Source organism: Drosophila innubila, chromosome X (assembly GCF_004354385.1).
Source record: "Drosophila innubila isolate TH190305 chromosome X, UK_Dinn_1.0, whole genome shotgun sequence".
Lineage (NCBI taxonomy): Eukaryota > Metazoa > Arthropoda > Insecta > Diptera > Drosophilidae > Drosophila > Drosophila innubila.
This window is the reverse complement of record NC_047626.1, coordinates 20,314,940-20,337,653: the sequence shown is the minus strand read 5'-3', so window position 1 is coordinate 20,337,653 and position 22,714 is coordinate 20,314,940. Positions and strand designations below refer to the sequence as shown.

At 36.1% G+C, this 22,714-nt stretch overlaps 1 protein-coding gene across 1 annotated transcript in view; it reads right to left on the bottom strand.

Annotated features, from left to right (window-relative positions):
- LOC117794122 overlaps window positions 1–22,714 on the bottom strand; it is a 44,691-nt gene that overhangs the window by 20,548 nt on the left and 1,429 nt on the right. Inside the window, exons 3-5 of the mRNA XM_034634607.1 lie at window positions 4,051–4,661; window positions 2,137–2,457; window positions 1,515–2,002 (exon numbers count right to left, since the gene is read on the bottom strand). Coding sequence (XP_034490498.1) covers window positions 1,515–2,002; window positions 2,137–2,457; window positions 4,051–4,272 — 1,031 coding nt within the window. The 5' untranslated portion in view covers window positions 4,273–4,661. The remainder of the gene's footprint in view (window positions 1–1,514; window positions 2,003–2,136; window positions 2,458–4,050; window positions 4,662–22,714) is intronic.

The window sequence follows — 22,714 nt, the reverse complement described above, 5'->3', positions numbered from 1 at the left end:
ATTTACAATTGTTTTTAATTATTGTTGTCGTTGTCGTTGTCATTGCGTTTAGTAAATGTCACATTTAGAGCATGCACTTAATTTGCCTACAAGCATAAATATCATATTACATTTGCAACAAGCAGTCGATTACTCGATTGCTCGATAACATAAAGCTTCAGACAATTTGTGCGATTGGCATTGAATTTTGTTTATTTGTTTTGTTTCTTGAATGAAAGTGAAATAATGCACAATATGAGCATATGTATATACACCAACACACTTACACACACATTTGTGAAGGTAGGCAGTCTTTCGATGCAACCATAAATCAAATGCTGCACAGTGTGATCAAGTTCATTGAAACCGCCAACGGCAACGGCGCCAAAGGCTGTTGGCCAGTAAACTGTCAATTTGCCTGTCTCAATGAGTAAATGTATTCATTGTGTGCGTGTGTGTGTGTGTGTGTGTTTATGAGTTTCTGAGTTAAATATTACTTTAAAATTTACTAAACATCTGAGCACATGCTAATATATAGCAATCTTTAAATACGAGTCTTTTATTACCTTTGCCAACTTTATTTCAATTCTTTTGCAAGATAATTTGAATACTTAAGATCGTCAAGTTTTTTTTTATAGGCCTGTATCGATTATACCAGAAAACGTTCTGATAGTTTGCAACTCCATATAAAAGAAACGGTGCCATAAAGAGAAGCAGAAGAATTTGACAACAATTTCATAGATAATTTTTCGACGGCGGAAATTTCTGGTCTACTACATTTTTGCCTTATCTCATGAAACAAGGTACAAAGTGAAAATGTTATAAACTTTATCAGATAAATGCCGACAAAGTTTTCTCATTGACATTCTGTATTATTGTCAATTCATCTCAATGAATATATTCTTTTTAAATGAATCAATCATGAATATGCTTATTTTTAGGAAATATTTACCATTTTTCCTATCATCATTAGGGGTTTCCCTTTTTTGCTTTTTCTGTTTTGTGTTATTTGCAATCAAGCGAAATCATAAAAACATTTTCGTTCATTTCGATTTAATTCCCCTACGAAAATTTCATTGAATCCAAATTTTACGTAATACTAAAAATTAGGTAAGTACATTAATCTATTCGTCTGATAGATTCTAATGGTCTTACTTGGCAGATAATGGGCAAAAATTGGCTAATGCTATGCAGCTTATTGATGGCCATTTATAATGATCGTTTCTGCTGGAGTTTCATTAAGAGTTATGGCCTATTCTTTCTCGCTGTGCGCATGGCAAATAGATTTGCAATTGATTTTTGAGTCGATAACATTGTTAGTTTGTTCCACTGTGTTGCCGGTGGCAATGATCGGTCGCTGGTCTGTCTAATTGCAGTAAACACTGTCATTTCGCCTGATTGGCAAAAGAGAAACGCCAGTGGGCAGAGCGGCCGACTGTCGACCGTCGACTGATAAGATTAACAGACTTCCTTGGCGTACTATCTTCTTTCCCCCCTCTCCAGTAACTCGTAAGTTGAATATCTGAGACACTTACCGCATAAAACTGCTGGACAGCAGTTGCTGATGTGGATGGTAAAGCTCTTGATGCAGCTGATGCTCCTGATGCTGTTGCTGATGCTGTTGGCGCAATCTATAGGCCATGTCGCCAAAGTCAATGCTGTTGCTGCCGCCGGTGAGTGATGAATTACGCGACGGATGCGGATTCGGATGCGGATTCGGATGCGGATGTTGCTGATGATGGTGGCTACTGTTGCTGGCATTGCTGGTGATGCTGCCAGAGCGACTGCCGCCGTGAAGGGGCGGGGCATGCGTCGCTGGCGATACTGAGGATGATGCTGGTGACGACGAGTTGGCAACAGCGGGATATGAGATCAACTGTTGCTGTGGAAATGTCGATTTAATGGCAGATGAAGCGGCGCCATTTGGCAACTGCGATTGCGATTGCGACTGCGACGGTGTCGTCGCCTGGGCGGACATCGTTAAACGATTCGATTCCGGCGTATGGGCAATGCTCGTATAATGCTGCAAATGGAAATGAACAAGAGTAAATTAGATCAGCTCGCTCGATTCGCATCACATCAGTTTCGAGTTGAGAAATTACAAAAAACAAAAAAAAAAACAGATACTTAAAAGTAGAAGAAACAAAAGTATCTTACCATCTGCAGCACATCGCACTCCTTGGGCACAACGTGCAGCGTGAGCACCGCTGGCGTTTGCTTAATCATCGACACAATGGTGCTGTAGGCGATGCCAGCGATCGGCGTGTTGTTCACCATTAGCACCCGGTCGCCCGTCTGCAGGTTTGCGTAGTGAGCCGGTCCGTTCGCTTGCACCTCTTTGATGAAAATGGTCTCCATCGCTTTCACTTGGTATGGCGGCAGCGACGTTGGTGACGTTGGCTCCAAGCCGACGACACCGCCGCTGCCGCTGCCACCGCCACCCCCTCCTCCTCCTCCGCCGACAATGTTTGTTGCTTCCTACACAGAGCGAAAAACGAAAAAACGAAAAAACAAAAAAAATATATATATATATGCATATACAAAAACGTGAAACGACAACGGCAATAACATTAATGGCAACAAGGAGAGCGGCTCAGAGAGCGCGAGCCTCAAGAGAAAATCAGATTGCCAGAGAACGAGAAACAAGAGAGTGGGAGAGCAGGAGAGAGAGAGAGAGAGAGAGAGAGCAAAACGAAACGTCGCGTGCAATAAAAGTAAAACGAACAAAACGCAAATTAGTGCAAAAAATAGTGTTTTTAGATTTTTAGCACATCGAATTTGTAGTACCCTATAATAATCAAGATGAAATCAATATATCATGGTACCAAAATGTTAGTATTAATATATTAAATTATCTTGTGCCATATTTAAAGTTTCAGGTAGATCAAGTTTATTGCCAAATTTTTAAATTTCTAATGCATCTACAACAACTTATACTCTTATGACTATAAGAGATAGAAACTTAACATTCGGTATGTAGGTAACTGGATAGCATACGCAGATCAATTTTGTTTTTAGTTTTGGATCGGACCACTATAGCGTAAGGCTGCCATAGGAACGATTGGTCTCAAGTTATAGCACTAAAAAGTTTTTTGTTTTCTAAGACATCTCAACAAATCTTACAATATATGCATTTAAGTTGGTCTTATACATGCTGTCCGAATTTGGTTCGAATTGGTCCGACGAAAATGAAGTTTAAGTATGAAAAACGTTATTATTTTCTGAGATTTTTCAAGCAATCTCACAAAATATGCATTTTACATGGTTTCATTTATCTTAATAAAATTTTGTTTAAATCGGTCTACTATATCATATAACTGTCATCCGAAAAATCAGTCAAAAAGGTAATACAGAGTTCTGCAAGGGCATCACAACTTCGGCGTGCCGAACAGCATCTAAGAGCCTAAGCACAGGGTATCCTACTGTCGAGTACGCTCGACTGATCCGCTTAATATATATAGTTATATGTTATGTATATTAGGTCACAAAAAATGTAACGCTTCAAGGTTTTCTTGGCAATAATAATAATATTGTTTCTGATAATATTGGATTACTGGTTGTATTGTCCTATTCAACCTGACTTCTGACTTAATATATTTAAATGGAGACTCGATTATTAAGGCTCGCATTTTATAGTTAACTCTTATCTTAGAGATTCATTTTTGAATTTGACTTAAGTTAAAGTAAATGATTCTTATATTTTTTATTTACAGAATTAGTTTTTATGTTTTTAATTTGTGTTGCTGATTGCATGATGCATTCAATATACTTTAGTTCCTCCGGACAAGGGCAAAAAGAAAGCAGCATTGGCCATTTGAATAAGCGGCGCGTGTGTTGCGCTCACGTAACGGCGACGACGCGACGTCAGCGTCGACTTGGACTTGGCAAAGCGCGAAAAGCAAAAGTGGCAAGGCAGTCGATGACTAATTGAAGAAGCCAGGCCAACCAGGCATCAGGCTATGTAAGTAGCCACTGATCTGCGCGCTTGCGCAGTAGCTTGCTCTCTATCTCTCTCTCTCTCTCTCTCTCTATCTTTTTTTTCGCCAGCTCCTCAAAGCTCACAAGTCTTACCTGAGGCCAACTGGCGGCATCATCTTCCGGTGGATAGGCAATAAAGTGACGCAGCGTAAAACCGAAGCCCTGATTCGGACGCCTTCGTATGACAACCAGCTTTGGTTGTATGGATGACGCAGCTATCGCCGCATTGTTCGCTGCCGCTGCCGCAGCAGCTGCTGTGCTTGGCGTCGCTGCCGCTGCCGCTACTGCTGCCGCTGCATTCGAGTTTTGTAACATTTTTTTTTGTTGTTGCCTGGAGTTGGTTTTTAAAGCAATCCCAGAGATCGCCTGTTAACTACTCCACTGGAGAAGATGCTTGGAAACGTTTGGTTGCTGGTTGGTGCTTGGAGTTGCTAGTGGTTTGGTTTAGTTGGTCAACCTGCTGCTTTGTTGCTTACGTGTTGCACCCTCATTTGTTTTGCCAGTAAGTTTCGCTCTCAACACCAACAACAAGAAAACAATCAAATGACAGTTTAGCTCCTAGTTTTGTCTGTTTACAGTCCAAGTTGTGTGACCCAAAGTTTGGGCGTTAGGGCGCCCATTGTAGCGCTCCACGGGAGCATAGCACCTAGCGTTGTGACGACCTTCTTTCTATCGCATTGGTCTCCGTCTCTTTTATTGAAAACCTGAAAAATAAAGCATACAAGAAGTTTATTAATTAATTTATTTACCAATAGAAGCAGTCGACACAAATTTTCAGTTAAAAAAATAAAATAAGAAAAGGAAAACTCAATCAGATCAGTGAATAGTTTATTATCTTATTCTTAGAATAAGATTCTTGAATACTCGAAAAAGTCTATGTTACTCAAAATGGATTAAACTAAATGATGTAATCTTAAAATATATTTTGATATTTTTCATTTAATTTTTTTCTTTTTACTTGTAAGTTAAAATTCTTGCTTTTAATTTAAATATTATTAATTTTTTTCGAATTTCTCACTGCCAACAGGGCATTAACCCGCAATATTATTGGCATGTTGGCCAAAGTAACTTGCCAACATTTTATTGCCACACAAACTTCTTATGTATTTCAATTGATGGCTATACTATGTATTTAACTCGCAACTGGCCCTCTCAGTGTACAGTTATACAGTTACTTAAGTGCTTTTTACTATATAAGACCAAAAAGCTTAAAGACCAACAACATTTTACAGCTTTAATTACAATGCAAGTCGTCAAAATAAAAACCGAAAGAGAAAAAAAAATAAAGAAAAATAAAAAATAGTCTCAACTAACTGTTTGTGAGTGTGTGTGAACATTGACCGTCAAAATGTTGGCAGTTGAAAAGTGTAACACGCCTAGTCGCATTTGTTATCCCCTTCCCCTCCGGCTACCTACTAACTTCAGTTGGTAATTAACATGGGATAATTTATTTTGTTTTTCTTTAAATTCCCTGTGTAAAGGGTACAATAAACTTGTGGTAATGTATGGAACAGTCAGAAGGAGGTATCATCGACCTCATAAAGTATACAGTTAGTTAGGTAATTGTTTTGAGAAAAAAATGCACATTAAAATTAAAAATAAAAAAAAATGTTTTTATTTTTATATTATAACTGTATATATTTTTGATCAGCCGAGTCGTTATCGAGATGTACATATGTACGTCTGTCTTATCATATGAACATTTAGATCTCAAAGACTAAAAGAGCAAGAAAAAGAGAACACCGACGACTGGGTCTCTCATCGTCGAGCACACTCCACTTGATTCTTGTTCTTGTTTACTTCTTAGTCTTTGATTTAATATTTATGCAAGCGCAACACCGACAACCACATACACTAACCACAATTAAAATGTAAGACTCTTGTTCAAGGGCATGTAACACGTCTTAAGTTAGGGTATGCTGAGCCTTGTGCCAAAGTTGCCATTTCAACGGCCACTGACCCACCGACCCACCACTATATGTTATGTTTGTTGCCACTGGTCAGCAGCCACCCGTTGAGCTGAATTCCATTAGCCAGCAGGGATTTGTGGACGGGTCAAAAGCAGAGCTGTGAAAGTGTGAAATACACACGCACACACATATATATTTATACATATATATATTTATAATATATACACATATGAGTAGAGATTTGCATTAGAGCCGTTGGACGATCAACGCCTGCCTTTTTGGAGGCAGACCTTGTATACGATTTTATGGACGGAGATTTTTAATAATACAAGGCAGCATGCAGGGCTTAATATTAGCTCTATGGATTAGTTGTCCATGTGCGTGTGTGTGTGTGTTTTATTGTTCTTATCGTAGCACGTCGTAATTAAACAACAATAGCGACAGCAATGACAACTCGTGAATTAATACACGTGTAATTACCAACAGACAACTAAAAAATCGTTCAGATACTGGGCTATAATTGTCCCATTGTCATTGCAAAAGCTGTCATGAACGTTTAGAGGTGGCAACTACTGTCCCACTAGGAGGGGCAAATAAAAACACTTCAATTTTAATTGTAGACGCTTAAACAACAACAACAACAATAACAACAACAAGTGTGTCAAGTGTGTCAGTAGCGTTCAAGAGAAAAAAAAAAACGAATGAGTTACATACTTATATTTAGATCTAAGCGTATCTATCTATTCTTATCAATACAACGACCAAGACAGCTTCTGGTGCTTACAAACAACCTATGTATCAGCTAGTTATCGCTAACAGACGATGGATGATTGCTATGAGAAGCGTTTGGTTAAAGACAACAGTCGTTAATATCACAACTAAATATTCGACTATTTGTTTATTGTCATATTTTACTATATATATATATAGTATATCAAAAATTTTAATTTATTGTACATTGAATTATAATGATAAAAAAGTTTTTATTTTAAGCTGGTTTTTGTAAATGTTTGAAATTTTTAATTATATAAAATCAAGAAAAAATAGGAAAACAATTTAGAAAATAAACAAATATTTAAGAAGTAAAACTGTAACAAGGCTGGAGTCAAACTATTGGAGGCTTGTAGCCTTGATTAGTATCGATATTAACTATCGATTAAAAAGTTTAAATAAGAATCGATATTATTTATCAATTGCAGCTTTAGTCAACTAGTATAACTGTCAAACATGCTTATCAGTCAAAAAACGCCGTTTACTTCGATCACTTCGATATCTTTCAAGTCTGTCGACCCCTTAGTACAATGGGTAAATAAAAAATCGATGATATCACGATGAAAGCAACGACAACAACGACGACAAACGAATCGCTTGCCAGCTTTATTGACTATACTTAACATTTTTTTTGTTCCGATTTTTTTTTTTTTTCTTCTTATATGTATACTCGTGATAACAATTAAATTGATTGTTTTGCACTAGGTATCGAAAATCGTAACAGGGCAAGAGCTGAAGCAAAAACAAGTCAGGGAAAAAATAAAAATAAAAAAACATCGCTCGTGGCCCAGAACATGCGTGTAATGAGCGAACAAACGGTAAAAGTATCAAGCTATTCAACAATTTCCAACTGGAGCCCCACACATTACATCAATCAAAGTGTTGGGGGCGGCGACCCATCAAGAAAATAAAAAACCAAAACCAAAACAACATTAGCTCCAATCAAATAAAGTAACAAAAAACATGAAAACGAAACTTGATGAGGAGTAACCCGAGTGCAGCTAGCTGGCATAATGATTCTTGAACGGATCAACAACAGATTCGGTCTTCATTTGTTCTTGGGATTGTTCCGCAATTGCTGTGGGATAGTTCTAAAGGTTAATCCCATGATTCATTGCAACTCCTGCCCCCGTCAGAGTGATGCACCGTTATAGACATCAATCAGTGATCAACTTTACGGTTAATTACGCCCCTCAACCGAGAGAAGATTCCACAGACTATTGAATCTAGCTTAAAGAGTCGCCAAGCGAATCATACTTTCGGTTTCCAATAATTTAAAACAATTACTTTTGAAATCAACCGTTCGTGCTCTTTAAATGTCAGCGATTTCAAATTTTCGAACATATTTCCAAAGTCACAAAAATCCAAGGTCAGAAATATAAATATACATAAATATGTGTGGCCAGTTTCAATTATTCGCAATTTTTTCCATGTTTGAATTGCGTCATTAACTGATTTTTACATAATTTGCTATTTTACAGAATAATTACAGGGTCTCACACAGTCGAATTCGCATGTCTAGTTGGAACTGAATTTTGACTGATACGTGTTAGATACATATGTGATAAGCTCATCCTTCAGTTGGCCTAGATTAGGGCATAATCTGGTCTGTCAAAAACCAAATGCTTTTTGCCCCTGACAATATCACATGTTGTGTCTGCGATTATATTATATTTTGTGTTCTGACCAAAAATTGATGGCATATCGCGTTTCTATTTCGATTACGAATATTTACAATGGCACTTATCGTAACGCGATTACGATTACGATTACAGTTGGGATTTTACATTTAGAATGTTTCAAATTTCTTTTATACATAATTATAATTACTTGTCAAAATAAAGCAGAAATTGAATCCATGCGAGACAAAAAAGAAAGCATTCAATTACGTGCTATAACATGATTTTACTTTGTTTAAAACAAAAGAAATACAACAATCAAGTAATCTCTTAATTTTTGTCGGTTCCTTATTATTTTTCAGTCGGAATTCGTAGAATGAAGGCAGTAGATAAAGAAGAAGTAACAAAAGTACACAGATACTATAGAAAATTGCCTCTATAAATCATAGGGGAGAGCATTACGAATATATACTTATTTATAGCTCTGACGTCTGAAGGAAACAAAGTGAAGAGTCTGTAACAGGATTGAAAGTCACCTGACAATGTCAGGTTATCAGGGAGGTTATCCATTGGTTCACCAATATATTTAGATAGATAGATAGATATGCCGATTGCCGCCTTGGCACATGGTAAATTAAATACACATTATTCGAAATGCTCGTACTCATACTCATGTTCGTATTCGTATTCGTATTCCAATTCGTTTTTGTATTCGTACGCACATCAAAGCAATTGCCGACCCAACAAAAGTGTTGAGTATTTATCGACAACTCAAACAGTCGATCGGTCGATCGGTCAGTTCGCTGTCCGTTTGTCAGTATATATGTGTACACATACATCTATCTGTGACTGTGTGCGTGTATCTGTATCTGTCTCGTTGTTGACGTTGCCAGGAGCGGCTGGGCGCTGTGACTAGAAATGGGATTGTGATGAGGTTGGGTATGAGTATGGGCCTCCGTTTTCTCAGTGCCATTCAACTTGTTGCCAAGTGAGATACGCAAAGAAACAGATACACTTCGATACAGATACTCAGATTCAGATACACCGTCGAGGCAATGTACGAGCGAATCGACTCGACTCACATTTTCAATTTCTTTCGTTGTTACGTTTATTTTCGAATTGTTTATTTAATGTTCTCATGTCCGCGTCGTGTTGTTTTTATTCCCACCTCTCTTCCTTGCTCTCTCTCCCTTTCTCATATACACATTTCATCAGGGCAGGAAGTGAAGGAGGAGTAATTTGGTAGGAGTAACAAAACTTGTCCACTCGAGCCTTAATAATCAAATTTCTGACAATCGACGCGCCAATCAATAAGTCAAGTGTTAAAATTTGCCACCAAAAGAGTCAGAGAATGCGGAGAGAGAGAGAGAGAGGGAGATATATACATCAATATAGCCAAGGATACCTTGACCTCATTTGGTGACCTTTTTCCCCAGCTCTATGCCAACGGGAGTGCCAGGGCTGAAAGCAAGTGTTGCGTGTCCCTGTACGTGAGCGTGTGTGTGTTTGTGAAAGTTCTAGTGCGAGAACTAAAACTGGGATTAAGATATGCGGCCAGGCGATTGATGTATCGTTTGAATTATAAGTACATAATAAAACATTGGCATACATATTTATTATTTTATTTTTTAAAACGATAAAATTCAATGAAGCTCATTGCTATTTTTTTTTATAACTTAACAAAACAAGAAAAAAAACTAAATAAATGACTTTCTTTTTACAAAATAAAATATTTAAAAATTTGTATTTTGTCAAAACAAATACTTGACTAACGGTATATATAGATAATGTATCGTCAGCATTAAAAAAATTCATTAAACGACAGTGAATATACTTTCTGGGTAATTGTTATACCCATTAATTGTGTTTTATAATTACTAGCAGACATATCTTACTCTGTTACATGCGTGCTTACAGTTTAAGCATGCCCTTTTGTGTGCAGTGTATTAAAAGCGAACTGAAAGAATGCTCAATAGACATGCGCCAAGGAAGCAATTAGAAATTCGCTATTGTTTTCTGTTTATTTTCATTTTTTGCTGTTGCTTTTTATGTGTATCATGTGTGTGTGTGTGTGTGTGTGTGTGTGTGTGTGTGTGTGTGTGTGTGAGTTTGTGTGTCAATTGCCGATGATATTTATGAAAACGTATTCAATAAGCAAATAAGCACAGTCCACGAAATAATCAAAAATGTATACTAGAGAACAAAACCGATAAAGTGACACAGCATGAAGAAAGGGACTTGGTCTTGAAATAGGCAAAAATATTCATATATAAATCACAATGAGTTGAAATTGTAAGTTTTGTAACTCGAATACCCTGATAAAGAAATAAACAAACTATACTTGTTGATACTTTTAATGATAGTTCTAGTTAAGTCCATACTCACTGTGTATTTCCACTAAATTACGAATGATTTCCCTTAATAACTTAGCTTTAATATCACATATTGCAAATTTGAAGGAAAGAAACATTTGAATTCTATCCTTGTTTACAAAGAATACCTTAAAAAATACAACCAAGCAAAGTTTCTTTTATTGCTTTATGCTAAATCATTTAGCTTTATATCGATCTATAATTACAAAAGAAATGTTTTCTTAATTTTCGCTGACTTGAGCTATTTAAGACAAAATAAAATAGCTCTTATAAGTATGTGATGATCTGAGTCTGTCCATAATAAAGGGGAAAAAGTGAAACTGAAACTAAACCGAACCATAAGGCAACACAAACAATAAAAAAAAAAGACACAACAAGTGAGTGGGCTGCTATCGTAAATGCTTGACTAGAAGATACCCTGCTGTATAATCTGGCAATATGTATATTTATTAATGTGTCTTAAATTACTTTAATCGAATAAAAGTAATCAAATAAGTAATAAATCTAAAATTAAGAGTAGGAATATAAAATTTATAACCCAGTTTTCATTGAATTTTTGAGATCGCTAACAATCAGAGGGCAAGAAATATTAAAATGTTGATCCCGCTTAAAATGTTCTAAATATACCAGCGATGGTTATTTTTAATAACATGCTAATTTATTAAGTTGATAGCATTAAAAATGTACCTAATGAATACAGCTTTTGTCTCGAATTAAATAAACAGTAACTAATAATAAAAATACCCTTTGGTTTGTTTTGGGTTAGAGGGTATAACAAAAATGCACGACACCCAACGCAGAATAAACAATGTATTTTATAAGTAAACAAAAATGATATTGTACGCGCGCTGACTGAACTGATATAAAAAAAGAAAAAAATATATTGGAATAAGGGGGCGGGTACAGGCGGTCGGTTGTGGCACCACCGTTGAACGTGCCGCGTGCTTCGCGTACGAAAGAAATACCAAGGCCCTGGCACGACCCCGGCGCAAGTTCGAAGCGTGCGAGGAAATTGGGAAACTGATGCTAAAACAGAATACAAAAATTTAAATATAAATAAAATTATAATAATAATATTGCTGCCAAAAAGACCTGCCCCAAAAGTGTGCAAAAAAGAATGATAACCCCAGAGAGAAATCTCTTTTGCTCTTGTTAAAGCATTTAATTTGCAATTATTCAGGCCTTTGACCAATTTATTATAGAGAAAACTGAAAAACTGAGACGAAAAAAAAAAACTGAAGTCGTGTCCAGACTTTAAAGACAACAACTTTGTTGTTTACCATTATGGCTGTGGTTGTTGTTACTGTTGTTGTGCTCATTGACATGATTTCGAGTTCAATTGAAGTGAACTGCGAAAATGGCGAGAAACAAATGCCATACAAATAGTCATCACACACATACACATACACATACACATACACACACACATACACATACACACACACATACGTACACACACCGTCAACTACTTTGAGCAACGTAGTTGCAGGAAAATGTTTACAAATTTGATTGGATTTTGGTTCAACTTAGAGAAAAGTCCTTGAATCGACGGCAGTTGGTTTATTTCGTCGTATCTATATATGATGTCCAAACTAATCAAATTACAATATGTACAATTTTAATGTCAATTTCATAATAACAAAATTGCTGCAATTACTGTGCTACCAGTTGTTTTTCAGTTGTTGTTGTTATTCCTATCAAATTGCAGACACAATTCAAGGACAACACACAATTAAAGTCCTGAACTTGAACTCTTATGTGTGCGTTGTCGCCCAATACGAAATACACTTACTTATACACCTATTACTATTACATGAGGCAATTAGGCGATTCCCTCTGATTTCGTAAGGGGGTTTAATTGCATTCGTTAGGAAATCACCAATTTGAGGCAAAGGCCAATGTTGCACCTGGAACAGCTGAAAGCAACAGAATTACAAATGAAGCTCTAATAACAGCTGAACACTATTCATTAAAAAATCGTTGATTTTTAAGTAAAAGACGTTCTTATACCATACATTTCGACAAGTATTCAAAGCACGAATGTCAAATCAATTGAGATCAGTTTTCAAACTATTTATTAAAGCTTTGCAAAGCAAATTAAAACTTACAGCATTTATATTGATTGCAAACTGTGGTATTTGTTAAGCTTATCTTAAAATATTTAAATGAATTAAGGAATTGAATTTGACTCGGAAGATAAGTAATAAGTCAATAATCTTGATTAATGATCGGGATTACAGTCATGCATGTATTATTAATGCTTATCTGCGATAAAATTGATACCTTTTTGGGGTTGAAGTTGACATTAATCTGTCTAGTTTGTCAAATCATTAGATTGGTGTATTTACAATGGTTATACGATAAAAACGTTTCAATTTCAGTGATTCAATAATTTATGAACATTCACACACAGTTGGTAGTTGTTATTTATTCAAGTGCTGTGTCGTGGAAGGGTCTGTGTCTCAAGTGTTTACTCCACGTTGCACAATGAGAAATCACACATACATATACATATACAGATACAGATACAGCATATGTAAATGTGTGTGCATATGTATATTTAATTTCATAATGAAGACCCTGAGTGCACGCGAGTACTCATGCCAATTGAATAGCTAACAACCCCCAAGGGCAGGGTCACAGGGGGCGGAACGGTAGCCGGGGGGCAAGAGCTTAGCTATCCATATCAAACTTCAAGCTGGCCAGGATTGCATCCACTTTAAAATCCATTTATGAATGAAAAGCCCAACTCCATAACCATAGGGTGGCTCACTTGCTTGGGGTGAACGATGTGGGGGGGTGGGGTCGGGAGTGGCGGGGTGGTGCACATTTAAGGGTGGTTCAACACTATACACATTTCTTGTAACATTTTCTGGTGGTGTCCAAATCCCAAGGCTTGCGTTCGGTGTCTATGCAAAGCCCATTAATAATGTGTGTTAAAATGCAATTGAGACTTTGCTTTTCATGTTGGGGGTTGCAGGGGGGAAGGTGGCTTGCCACAAGGGTTGCAGTTGTCGGCAGTTAATCGAGGGTTGGGTGATGGGGGGGAGTGTGGTTGGATTATCGAAGCAAGCCCAACATGCACATGCATAATGAAGCGGCGCCAAAAACAGTTAATGGATGAGCTTCCCGACTAGAAAACTGGCTAAAAGCTACTGGACAGCTGCCACACACTTCACTCTGGGGCTGGGTACAGTCGTCGCTGTCTGAGCCGCCCCGGGGGCATTGATAAATTGGATGCAACTAAGCGCGAGCAACTCTAAACTCTCCATATCATACAGACTCTCCCGTTCCCGCTCTCGCTCTCGCTCTCACTTACTTACTGACTCACTCACTCTCTCTCTCTCTCTCTCTCTTTTTGTCTGCGACGAGGCCACGTTTAATGCAATTTGCAATTGCAGTGCAGAGAGTTGAAGCTCATGATTTTGTTGAAGCAACCAAGAAGAAGAGGAAGAACTTGATGATGAAGAAGAAGTTCCTACTACTTATGCTGCTTTTGGCATTGGGGCTGAAACTGAGTCTCATCTGAGAGTCTCGATGCATTGGCTAAAGATGAGATGAGCGAACGGTTCAAGGACCAGGCTGAGAGACAACAAAACAGGCCGAGGCCGACGGAAACGTTGACAGAGAATCAAAGAGTGTTGTCAGAACAGCCTTTTTTTCGTCAATTAAATTTAAATGTTGCAGTGAATCGAAAAAAAAAAAATAAATGGAAATATGGCTTCTCTTTTAATATGTTTTGCAATCGCAAAAATAACATAAGCGACATTCTTTCAAACATTTTTGGTTGTGTAAAAACGTCCAACACGTACAAATAAGACCGGTTCTATAATCAACAATTTATGTCTTGCAAATTGTTGTTGTTAAATAAGTCAACTTTAAAGTAAAAAGAAAACAAACATAATTTTACAATCCAGATGTTTTCTCTTCAAGAATGTTCTCTTGTTCTCGACACAGTTTTGCAAAAAAAGGTCTTAAAATTATTATTTTTATCACATATCTAAAAATATTTGTTTAAAAACTGCGTCGAAAGCATACAAATTTTTCTTTCTATTTTTGAACGCATTTGAAACACAATTATTATATGCTAACTAAAATAAACTGAACTACGGTTTCAAAAATTTTTTCCATTATTAACTCTTGACATCAGAATATTCAGGTAAAGTACTGATTTTCACGCTTAATATCGATGATTAATTATTGAAATCGTAGCATTTGGGTATCATACTCTTGGAAAAAACAGCTTTTTATTGTCTCTCAAAAGTTGGCAACACTGACAAGAGACACGGAGGCAAACCGGCTTCGAGAGCAGAGACTTTTATGAGGACGCAGGCGCATCAACGAACACAATGCATATTTCATAAAGACGTAAAATCGACGCAGATGCTGCAACTGCAACTGCAACAGCAACAGAGGCAACTTCAGTCTTAGCCTTATCTTTGGCTCTAGCTGCAGTTGTTGTACCCCATTTTACTCTCCCTTCACCACCTAGTTCGTCTTCTTGTTATTGTTGTTAACTGGCAGAAGTCGTTACATTGTCAGACAACGGAAATTGCGCACATAAAACGCCAAGTCAGAGTCAAAGTTTCCAAGCATCGAATTCGAATCGAATCGTATCGCATCGAATCGAATCGAATGGTATCGAAAAATCTTACAATTGTCGGAGAGAGAACGCTTTGCGCCAAGTCATTTTGAGGATGCAAGAAGGAAAAAACCTTTAATGCAATTGGCAAATGCTTTTATCTATTAAGATTCGTTTCAAGTAATTTCCTGTCTCAGTCTAAATGAAAGTGGGATGTGGATGTGAATGTAGTAGATGATGAGAGGATATGGCTAAGATGGTGCAAGAGATTTAACAGATTGTTTATAGCTAAAAGGGACACAAGTACAAATTCATGCTTCTATTGATAGATAGATATAGTTTCTGCAATCAATCGGACTTCCTTTTTACACCAGTTCCTCATAGATTACACGAATATATTGTATTCGTTGCAAAACATGTAAGGAACTAGATTTCAGGGTATATCAGAGCTAGACTGACCAAATTTGACACACAAATCTGGGTTTTCTTAACTATAAGAGCTAGAGACTTGAAATGTGATGGATAACAAAATCGAAAGGATTAAATAACATTTATTTTTTTCAGTTGAGGAGTTAACTACAGCATCCTTATTATTATTTATTTATTTATTTATAGCGAAATAGGGATCGACAAGATTTAAATCTAACAAATTAGTTATTCATTTGGATTTTTCAATTGGTTATTTATCGAGTATGTACTTATTTGTTTTTCAGACTTTCTACTTTAATTAGCAGTTGGACAGTTAAAGGATTTATCCAATTATACATATATTTTCCTATTATTCATTAACAATTTTCACGTAACTTTCGACATTATCGATCGATATTTTAATGCCTTGCATGGCCAACAACAACAAGAACAACCGAAGTTTCAGGCATACTGGTTAATGTGCTTCCACTTTTCTCCTTGCATGTTAATGGTAACGCTCATGATGATGTTGTTGTTGTTGTTGTCGTGGTTGTTGTTGTCAGCGTCACCGGCAGTAACAACAGTTAACAGTAGCAACTGCCATTGTTGTGGTTGTGGTTCTGATTGTTGTTGTTGTTCTTGTCGTCGAGTGTTGTCCTCCAACGCATTTGCGTTCCTGCTATCTGTCTCCCCACCCCACCACTCTCCTCACCACCACGACACCTAGGGGCGTATCTTAGCGTATCTCTATTTGTTTAGTTCATATGTATGTCTACTGTTTTTTCTGTTTCTGTTCACTTTTGTTTTATTCTACAGACATATGTACATGTACAGGCATGGAAAAAATAATAGAAACGAAAATTGTTTTTTTTTTTTTTTAATTTTTCAAATCTGTTTTTTTTTTTTTGTTATACGTTTTATTAATATTATGAGCACGCTTCATTATATTTAAAGTGCAATTTCAAGAATTAACAGACCAGGTAAGTTACAAATTTTTAACATGACAGGGTTCGAAACCACTTATTTTTTAAACTGTAGTTTTAGTTATGTGATAGGTTTAGTTTCATAATTTTTAGCTCAAAGAATTTTTACCAAAGAAATTCTAAGAAACTCGTAAAACTTCATGTAAAAAACAAATTTTATTTTGTACGTTGTGATTGAAAAAAAAAAAAAATTCATGAAAATTCAATTTTACGGCAATTCTTCACCCAAAATAATGTTGATAATTAATGTTGATGCCAATTAAATCAAATTAAATCTTAATTTAATGAGTTTATTCGTTTCATACTATTACTTTCTTTACAAATACTATCACAAAATCAATCGCCGATATCCTAAAAATCCTGGACACCTTTTATGCCTTTCATTTTCTCACATTATTATATATTTGGTTGGAAGCGTTTCTATTATTTGTTTCAACACTGTATGCATGTTGGCCATCCACTTGTGGCCGGTATTTGCACGTGTCTCGCCCTACCGCCCAACCACCCACCGACCATTGATAGCTAGACGTTTGCTGGCGTTTCCACTGACAATCATCAGATAATCACAGCGCTTGAGTTGATAATGGCGACGTTGATGAGTCTGAACCGAAGCGACAGCGGGCCACAATCTCTATGGGGATCCCAGTTAGACAAAGCGACAGAAAGAGAGAGAGAGAGAGACAGAAAGAGAAAGGGTAAGAGAAGGTCGCTCGTCTGTTGTCCCGCTGCATTTCCTTCTTCATTCTTCCGGCCCCGGTGTGAAATGTAATCACGTTGACAAAGCCTCGACTTGACTTGGACTCAAATCATCGTCCGGATACCTGTGCGTGGTCGCCCAGCGATGTTCAGGTGTAGGATTGCAGGCAACAACGACTAAGTGTGTCCCTCCCAACAGCCCTTATCCTCATTTGTTCATACACATATGTTTTTTATTTTATTTTTTTTCGCAATTCTCTTTGTTTGGGCAGACGATAAGCGAGCTGATTGCGTTGACTTGTCACATTTGTGTTTGGCCAGTGCCATGCTTATCACACAATGTCGTGTTTCCCCTTTTATCCCTATCCCTATCACTATTACAATCCCTATTCCCTATCCCCATGACCATGAAAGTGAGGTTAACTTATAGTTCTGGAAGCTAAAGTTTTCTCTCTTATGCAATAATTATATCGGCTAACAGGTTTCCAAATGTTGGCCATTAACTTTCAAATGCATATATTCAAAGGGATCCAAGCTGATGAAATCTAATTTGTGAATCGAGTTTAACATCGATAGAAACAAATCAAATTGTCAGTCAATCGGCAAATAAAACATCGAGTTTTTCAAATCACTTTTTTTAGGTATAGAAAAAAATGAAATTGTTCAATTTTGATGCAAAATCAATATGCAGGCCAAGCCAATGATAAATTGACATTCCGCAAGGAAATCACAAAAGATTTGACAAAGTTATAGCACTTTGAAGTTTCTGAAAAAGTGTCAAGAGTATGGAAAAATAAAATGAACAGTGATGGAATTTTACAATTTGGATGCTTAATCAAATAACAGTTTTGTCGACTGTTTAATAAAATCGATTTAATTAACTTGATTGATCGTCAAAAAAAAATCGAGTTGAAGTATTGAAATTGAAAATTGTGATTTTTGAAATTCTTTTACACTACTAATAACGAACTAAAAATGTTGACAGATAATGCTAAGAATATTCCAATGTATGCCATCAAATTAAATTAATATTTTTTAATATAAATAAATAAATATATATAGAAGGTATTTAATGAGTTTTTATATTATTTAAAAAATGAAATAGATTTAAAATAATAAATATTAAATATTGTCATTTATCCAAAGCTTGTTTTAGAAACAAAGAAAATTAATTTTTCTTATATAACCATAATAGATTGTTTGAATCCTTCAATTGTATGCTTAACACTTTATTATACATTATTAATTACATATATTGTAAATAACTCGACTGGGAGATCGAGTGTTTGCCTTTTGAAGGGTATAGAAAGTGTGACTAACTTTTCTGATGGAATCTCATCTCATTTGCTGATGTTGTCGTTGTTCTTGTTGTTATGCTTTTGGCGATAAGGTGAAATTCTAATGAAATGACAAACTTTTGTTAACTAGTTGCTTTAACGGAACTGCGTCAAGTGCAAGACACGACAAGTGCTTGGAAAAAACAATCGCAGCTATTGGAAGAGTACCTCACACACACGCACACGCACACAAACATGCACACTCATTCAGGCAACTGACGAGCGCCGGAAATGTCCCAACAACAACAGTAATAAGTAACAGCACTTTGCCAGCTAACACAACAAATTTAGAGGAAAAAAGTGATATAAAATATTTCACATTTTTTGCGCGTTATATCGTAATACTTTTTATCGGCGCCTAAGCCTAATTGCACATAGGGAGAGAGGGAGAGAGAGAGAGAAAAATAGAAAAAAGTTCGTATGTATGTTATTATTTTGTTGTTTCGCTTTTTTATTTATTTATTTATTTATTTTTTTGTTGTATGTTTTCTTGTGGCATAAAGCGCATACGAGGTTATGTCATCATACCTTTATCGTATTATTCAGTCATGCAATAATGACAACAACAACAACAATAGAAGCAGCAACTAACAAATTGTCAACTTTAGTATTTAAATTGTATAATGTTGTAAATTTCACGCGATTTGCGGACAGTTGACAAATGGCTAGCAAATAAAACAATAACTGGTGGGCGGTTACAGTCGAGCACGCTCGACAGTAGGAAACCCTGTGCCCAGGTACTCTGTACTGAAAGTTGATTTTCGACCGATTTTTCCTATGGCAGCTATATGATAGATGGAACCGAATTAAACCAAATTTGGTTAGAATGTACAAAACCAACTTCAAGACATATTCTAAAAGTTTGGTTAAGATATCTCAAAGAACAAAAATCTTTTTCATACTTAAAGTTGATTTTTGACCGATCGGTCGTATGACAAACTTCGGCCAGGATGGACAAAACCAAGTTAAATGCATATTATATCACTTTGATTAAGATATTACAAAAAACAAAATACTTTTTTATACTAAGACTAACTTTTTGATTGAGCGTCTCTATTGCAGCTATATGATATAGTGAGCAGATTTAAACCAAACTCGGTCAGAATGTATAATATCATAATGCATATTCTATAAGTTTGGCTCTGATATCTCAACAAATAAAAAACTTTTCCATACTAAAACTTCATTTTCGATGTATCGTTCCTATGGCAGCTATATAATATAGTAGTCCGATCCAAAACTAAAAACAAACTTAATCTGCCTATGGTATCCAGGAACCTACATACCAAGTTTTAAGTCTCTAGCTCTTATGGTTTCTGAGATCGACGTGTTCAAACAGACTGTTACATACATTGTGCCAAACACATTATACCCTTTTTTGCACATTTTTAATGGGCTCAGGGTATAAAAACATCAAAATAACAATACCAATACAATTGAGTAATTTTAACTGAACTGAAGACCAGTTCTAAATGCACAACCGGTAAAAAGATGACATCTCTCTGTGCTCTGTTGAATCGTATTTATTATTATTATTTGCATTTTGTTTAGCTCTTATTTATTACAGCCTTCAAGAGAATAGGTTTTAGTAACTCATTGAAAGTGGCTTACGCCCCCATCTCTAGAGATTACGTTCGGTTGGTTGGCATACATATCGGGGTCTGCCCGTACTGTAGCAAAAGTCAATAGATAATTACGCATAATGAGCAAAGAATTACAATTATTGCAACAATGGTCCGAATGTAGCGGGCTAATACTTAATAATAACGGCATCAACTGTCAGAAACGACAGACGGACACAGCCAGCAACAACAAACAACAAACTACAAACAACAACAACAACAACAGCAACAATGAATGTGGCTAAATCACGATTGTAAGAAATCACCTATTTTTTTGTTGTTACTGTTGTTATTGTTTTTCTTCGGGTTTCGACCAGCACAACACGCAAGAAGCAAAAAATAAAGAAAAAAAACAAATTAAAAAAAAAACAACTAAGAATACAACTCGTAAAAATTATCGACTAGCGAAATACCCTATATGAATGTTTGAATTTTAATGTAAATATGCATTCAATTCCCTTATTTGTTTTTTAAACAGACATTGACTTATGTCAATAAAGAATTTTATGATCACCTCTCTTTGGCATTTAATGTGTACAGGGTATAATAAACGAAATTGAAAGCCGACGGCAACCAAATAAAATTAACAATTACATAAAACCTTGAAGGCAGCTATGTACTGCTGTACATACGGTTTGGGTTAACGGGCCTGGGAACTGTCTTCGCCTTTTGATGGAATCAACGATGAACCAAACGGAGCGAACGGACCGAACGGAACGGAACGACTAGGCCACAACAACAGGCATTTAACAACAAAGCCTTAAAGTCCAACAACAACAACAACAACAAAAACAGGGCCAACGGACGAAAGATCGAATGGAAGTCAGCCAACAAACCAAGCAATGAACGAACTTGGCTAGTTGCTTGGGTAACCTTCTTTTTCATTACAATATTTGTATGTTTTTATATTATTTTGCTTGTTTGTGTGTTTTTTTTTAACCCTGTACTTAAAAATAACACAGGGTCTATTAAGTTTAACAGTAAAGGTATCTCCGATTATAGAAAGTGCCCACTCCAATATAGAGAAATTGTTAAAATAAACTTAGACAATTGCTTACAATTTATTTAAAACAATCACACAACAAATTATAATAAGACTAATTCTTTAATTCTTAATAATCTGTATTTGAAATTTCGATAAAAAAAATAAAAATAAAATCTTTTAAATTATGATAGAAAGTAGTATATCTTATATTTTCTTATTTTAAACTCATAATTTTTATGTGCGATCCTTGGAATATAGTCAACAGGTATTTCAAAAATTAATTCATTATATCTATGATCAGCATTAACCATTAAGTTCGAGTGTGTGTAGATTATTTAAGGGCCTAACTACTGGGTCTTTTACAGACGAGCTCACTTGACTGTAGCGTTCTTACATGTTTTTATGTAGCAAGGGTTCAAGGCGCTCAGCTTAGGAAATAAATACACTGACAATTACTGCACCCAACAGCAACAGGAGAATATACATATGCACATACATTCCTATGTACATACATATATACATATGAAAGGGACACTGTGCCCTGCTGAACCTAAGAGCGTGAAAACTATATCAAATAAAATAAAATTAGTTTTATCCCAGGGTCTTTATTATTGTATCCACTTAATTTGTTCGAGTTATATTTCAAACTCCTAATTATGAACTGAATGTATGCAGAAGCATGAAAAGAGAAGGGACATTTTCATGGCATTGTTATTTGTGACTAAATGCCTTGGTAAAGGCGTTTCGTGAACTCTGTGAGAAATCGAGATCCGTCAGAATACAATCGTACACATTTTGTTTATTTATTCCGTCTGTTAAAAAAGTGTTTTTTATTTGTTTATGACCCAGTAATATTTTCTTTTTTTATTTGCTGTCATTGTTCATATTTGTTTATTAGTTAATGTTATTTAATTTGTTTAAAATATGGTTAACTGTGTTCGTTTGTCTTTATATAAGCTTGTTTTTCTTTTGAAGTGAAGTTCATGGAAAAACTTAATAATATATCTAAAAGGAAATTGAAAATAATTAAAGAACATCGAATTTTGGATCATTTAGTTGCAAGGTATTGGATCGAGCTAGTTAAAGAGCGGAAGAGAGGCTTCTGCTGAGATGCAAAGTTTGGATGGCATCAGCAGATGATCTCCACAAAAGAGTAACAACAGCAACAACCGACTGAGAGCAAAAGAGAGAGTGAGAGAGCGAGAGAGTGAGCGCAGAAGGTCGCAAAAATCCAATTTGCATATGCCCTTGCTAACAGGAATTGTGAGCTTAAGCTGCGAGGCAAGAGTTAAGAGCGTGAGCGAGGCAAAAGCTTGAAAAGAGGAGGGACAATTGGAAGCGAACGATGGTAAAAACCAGGAAGACAACTTTCGCTGTTCGTTACATACATAAGTACAACGGGAAATGTGTACGTAAGACACAAACACCAACAGCAAAAGCAACAGCAGAAGCAGCAGCAACAACAACAACAA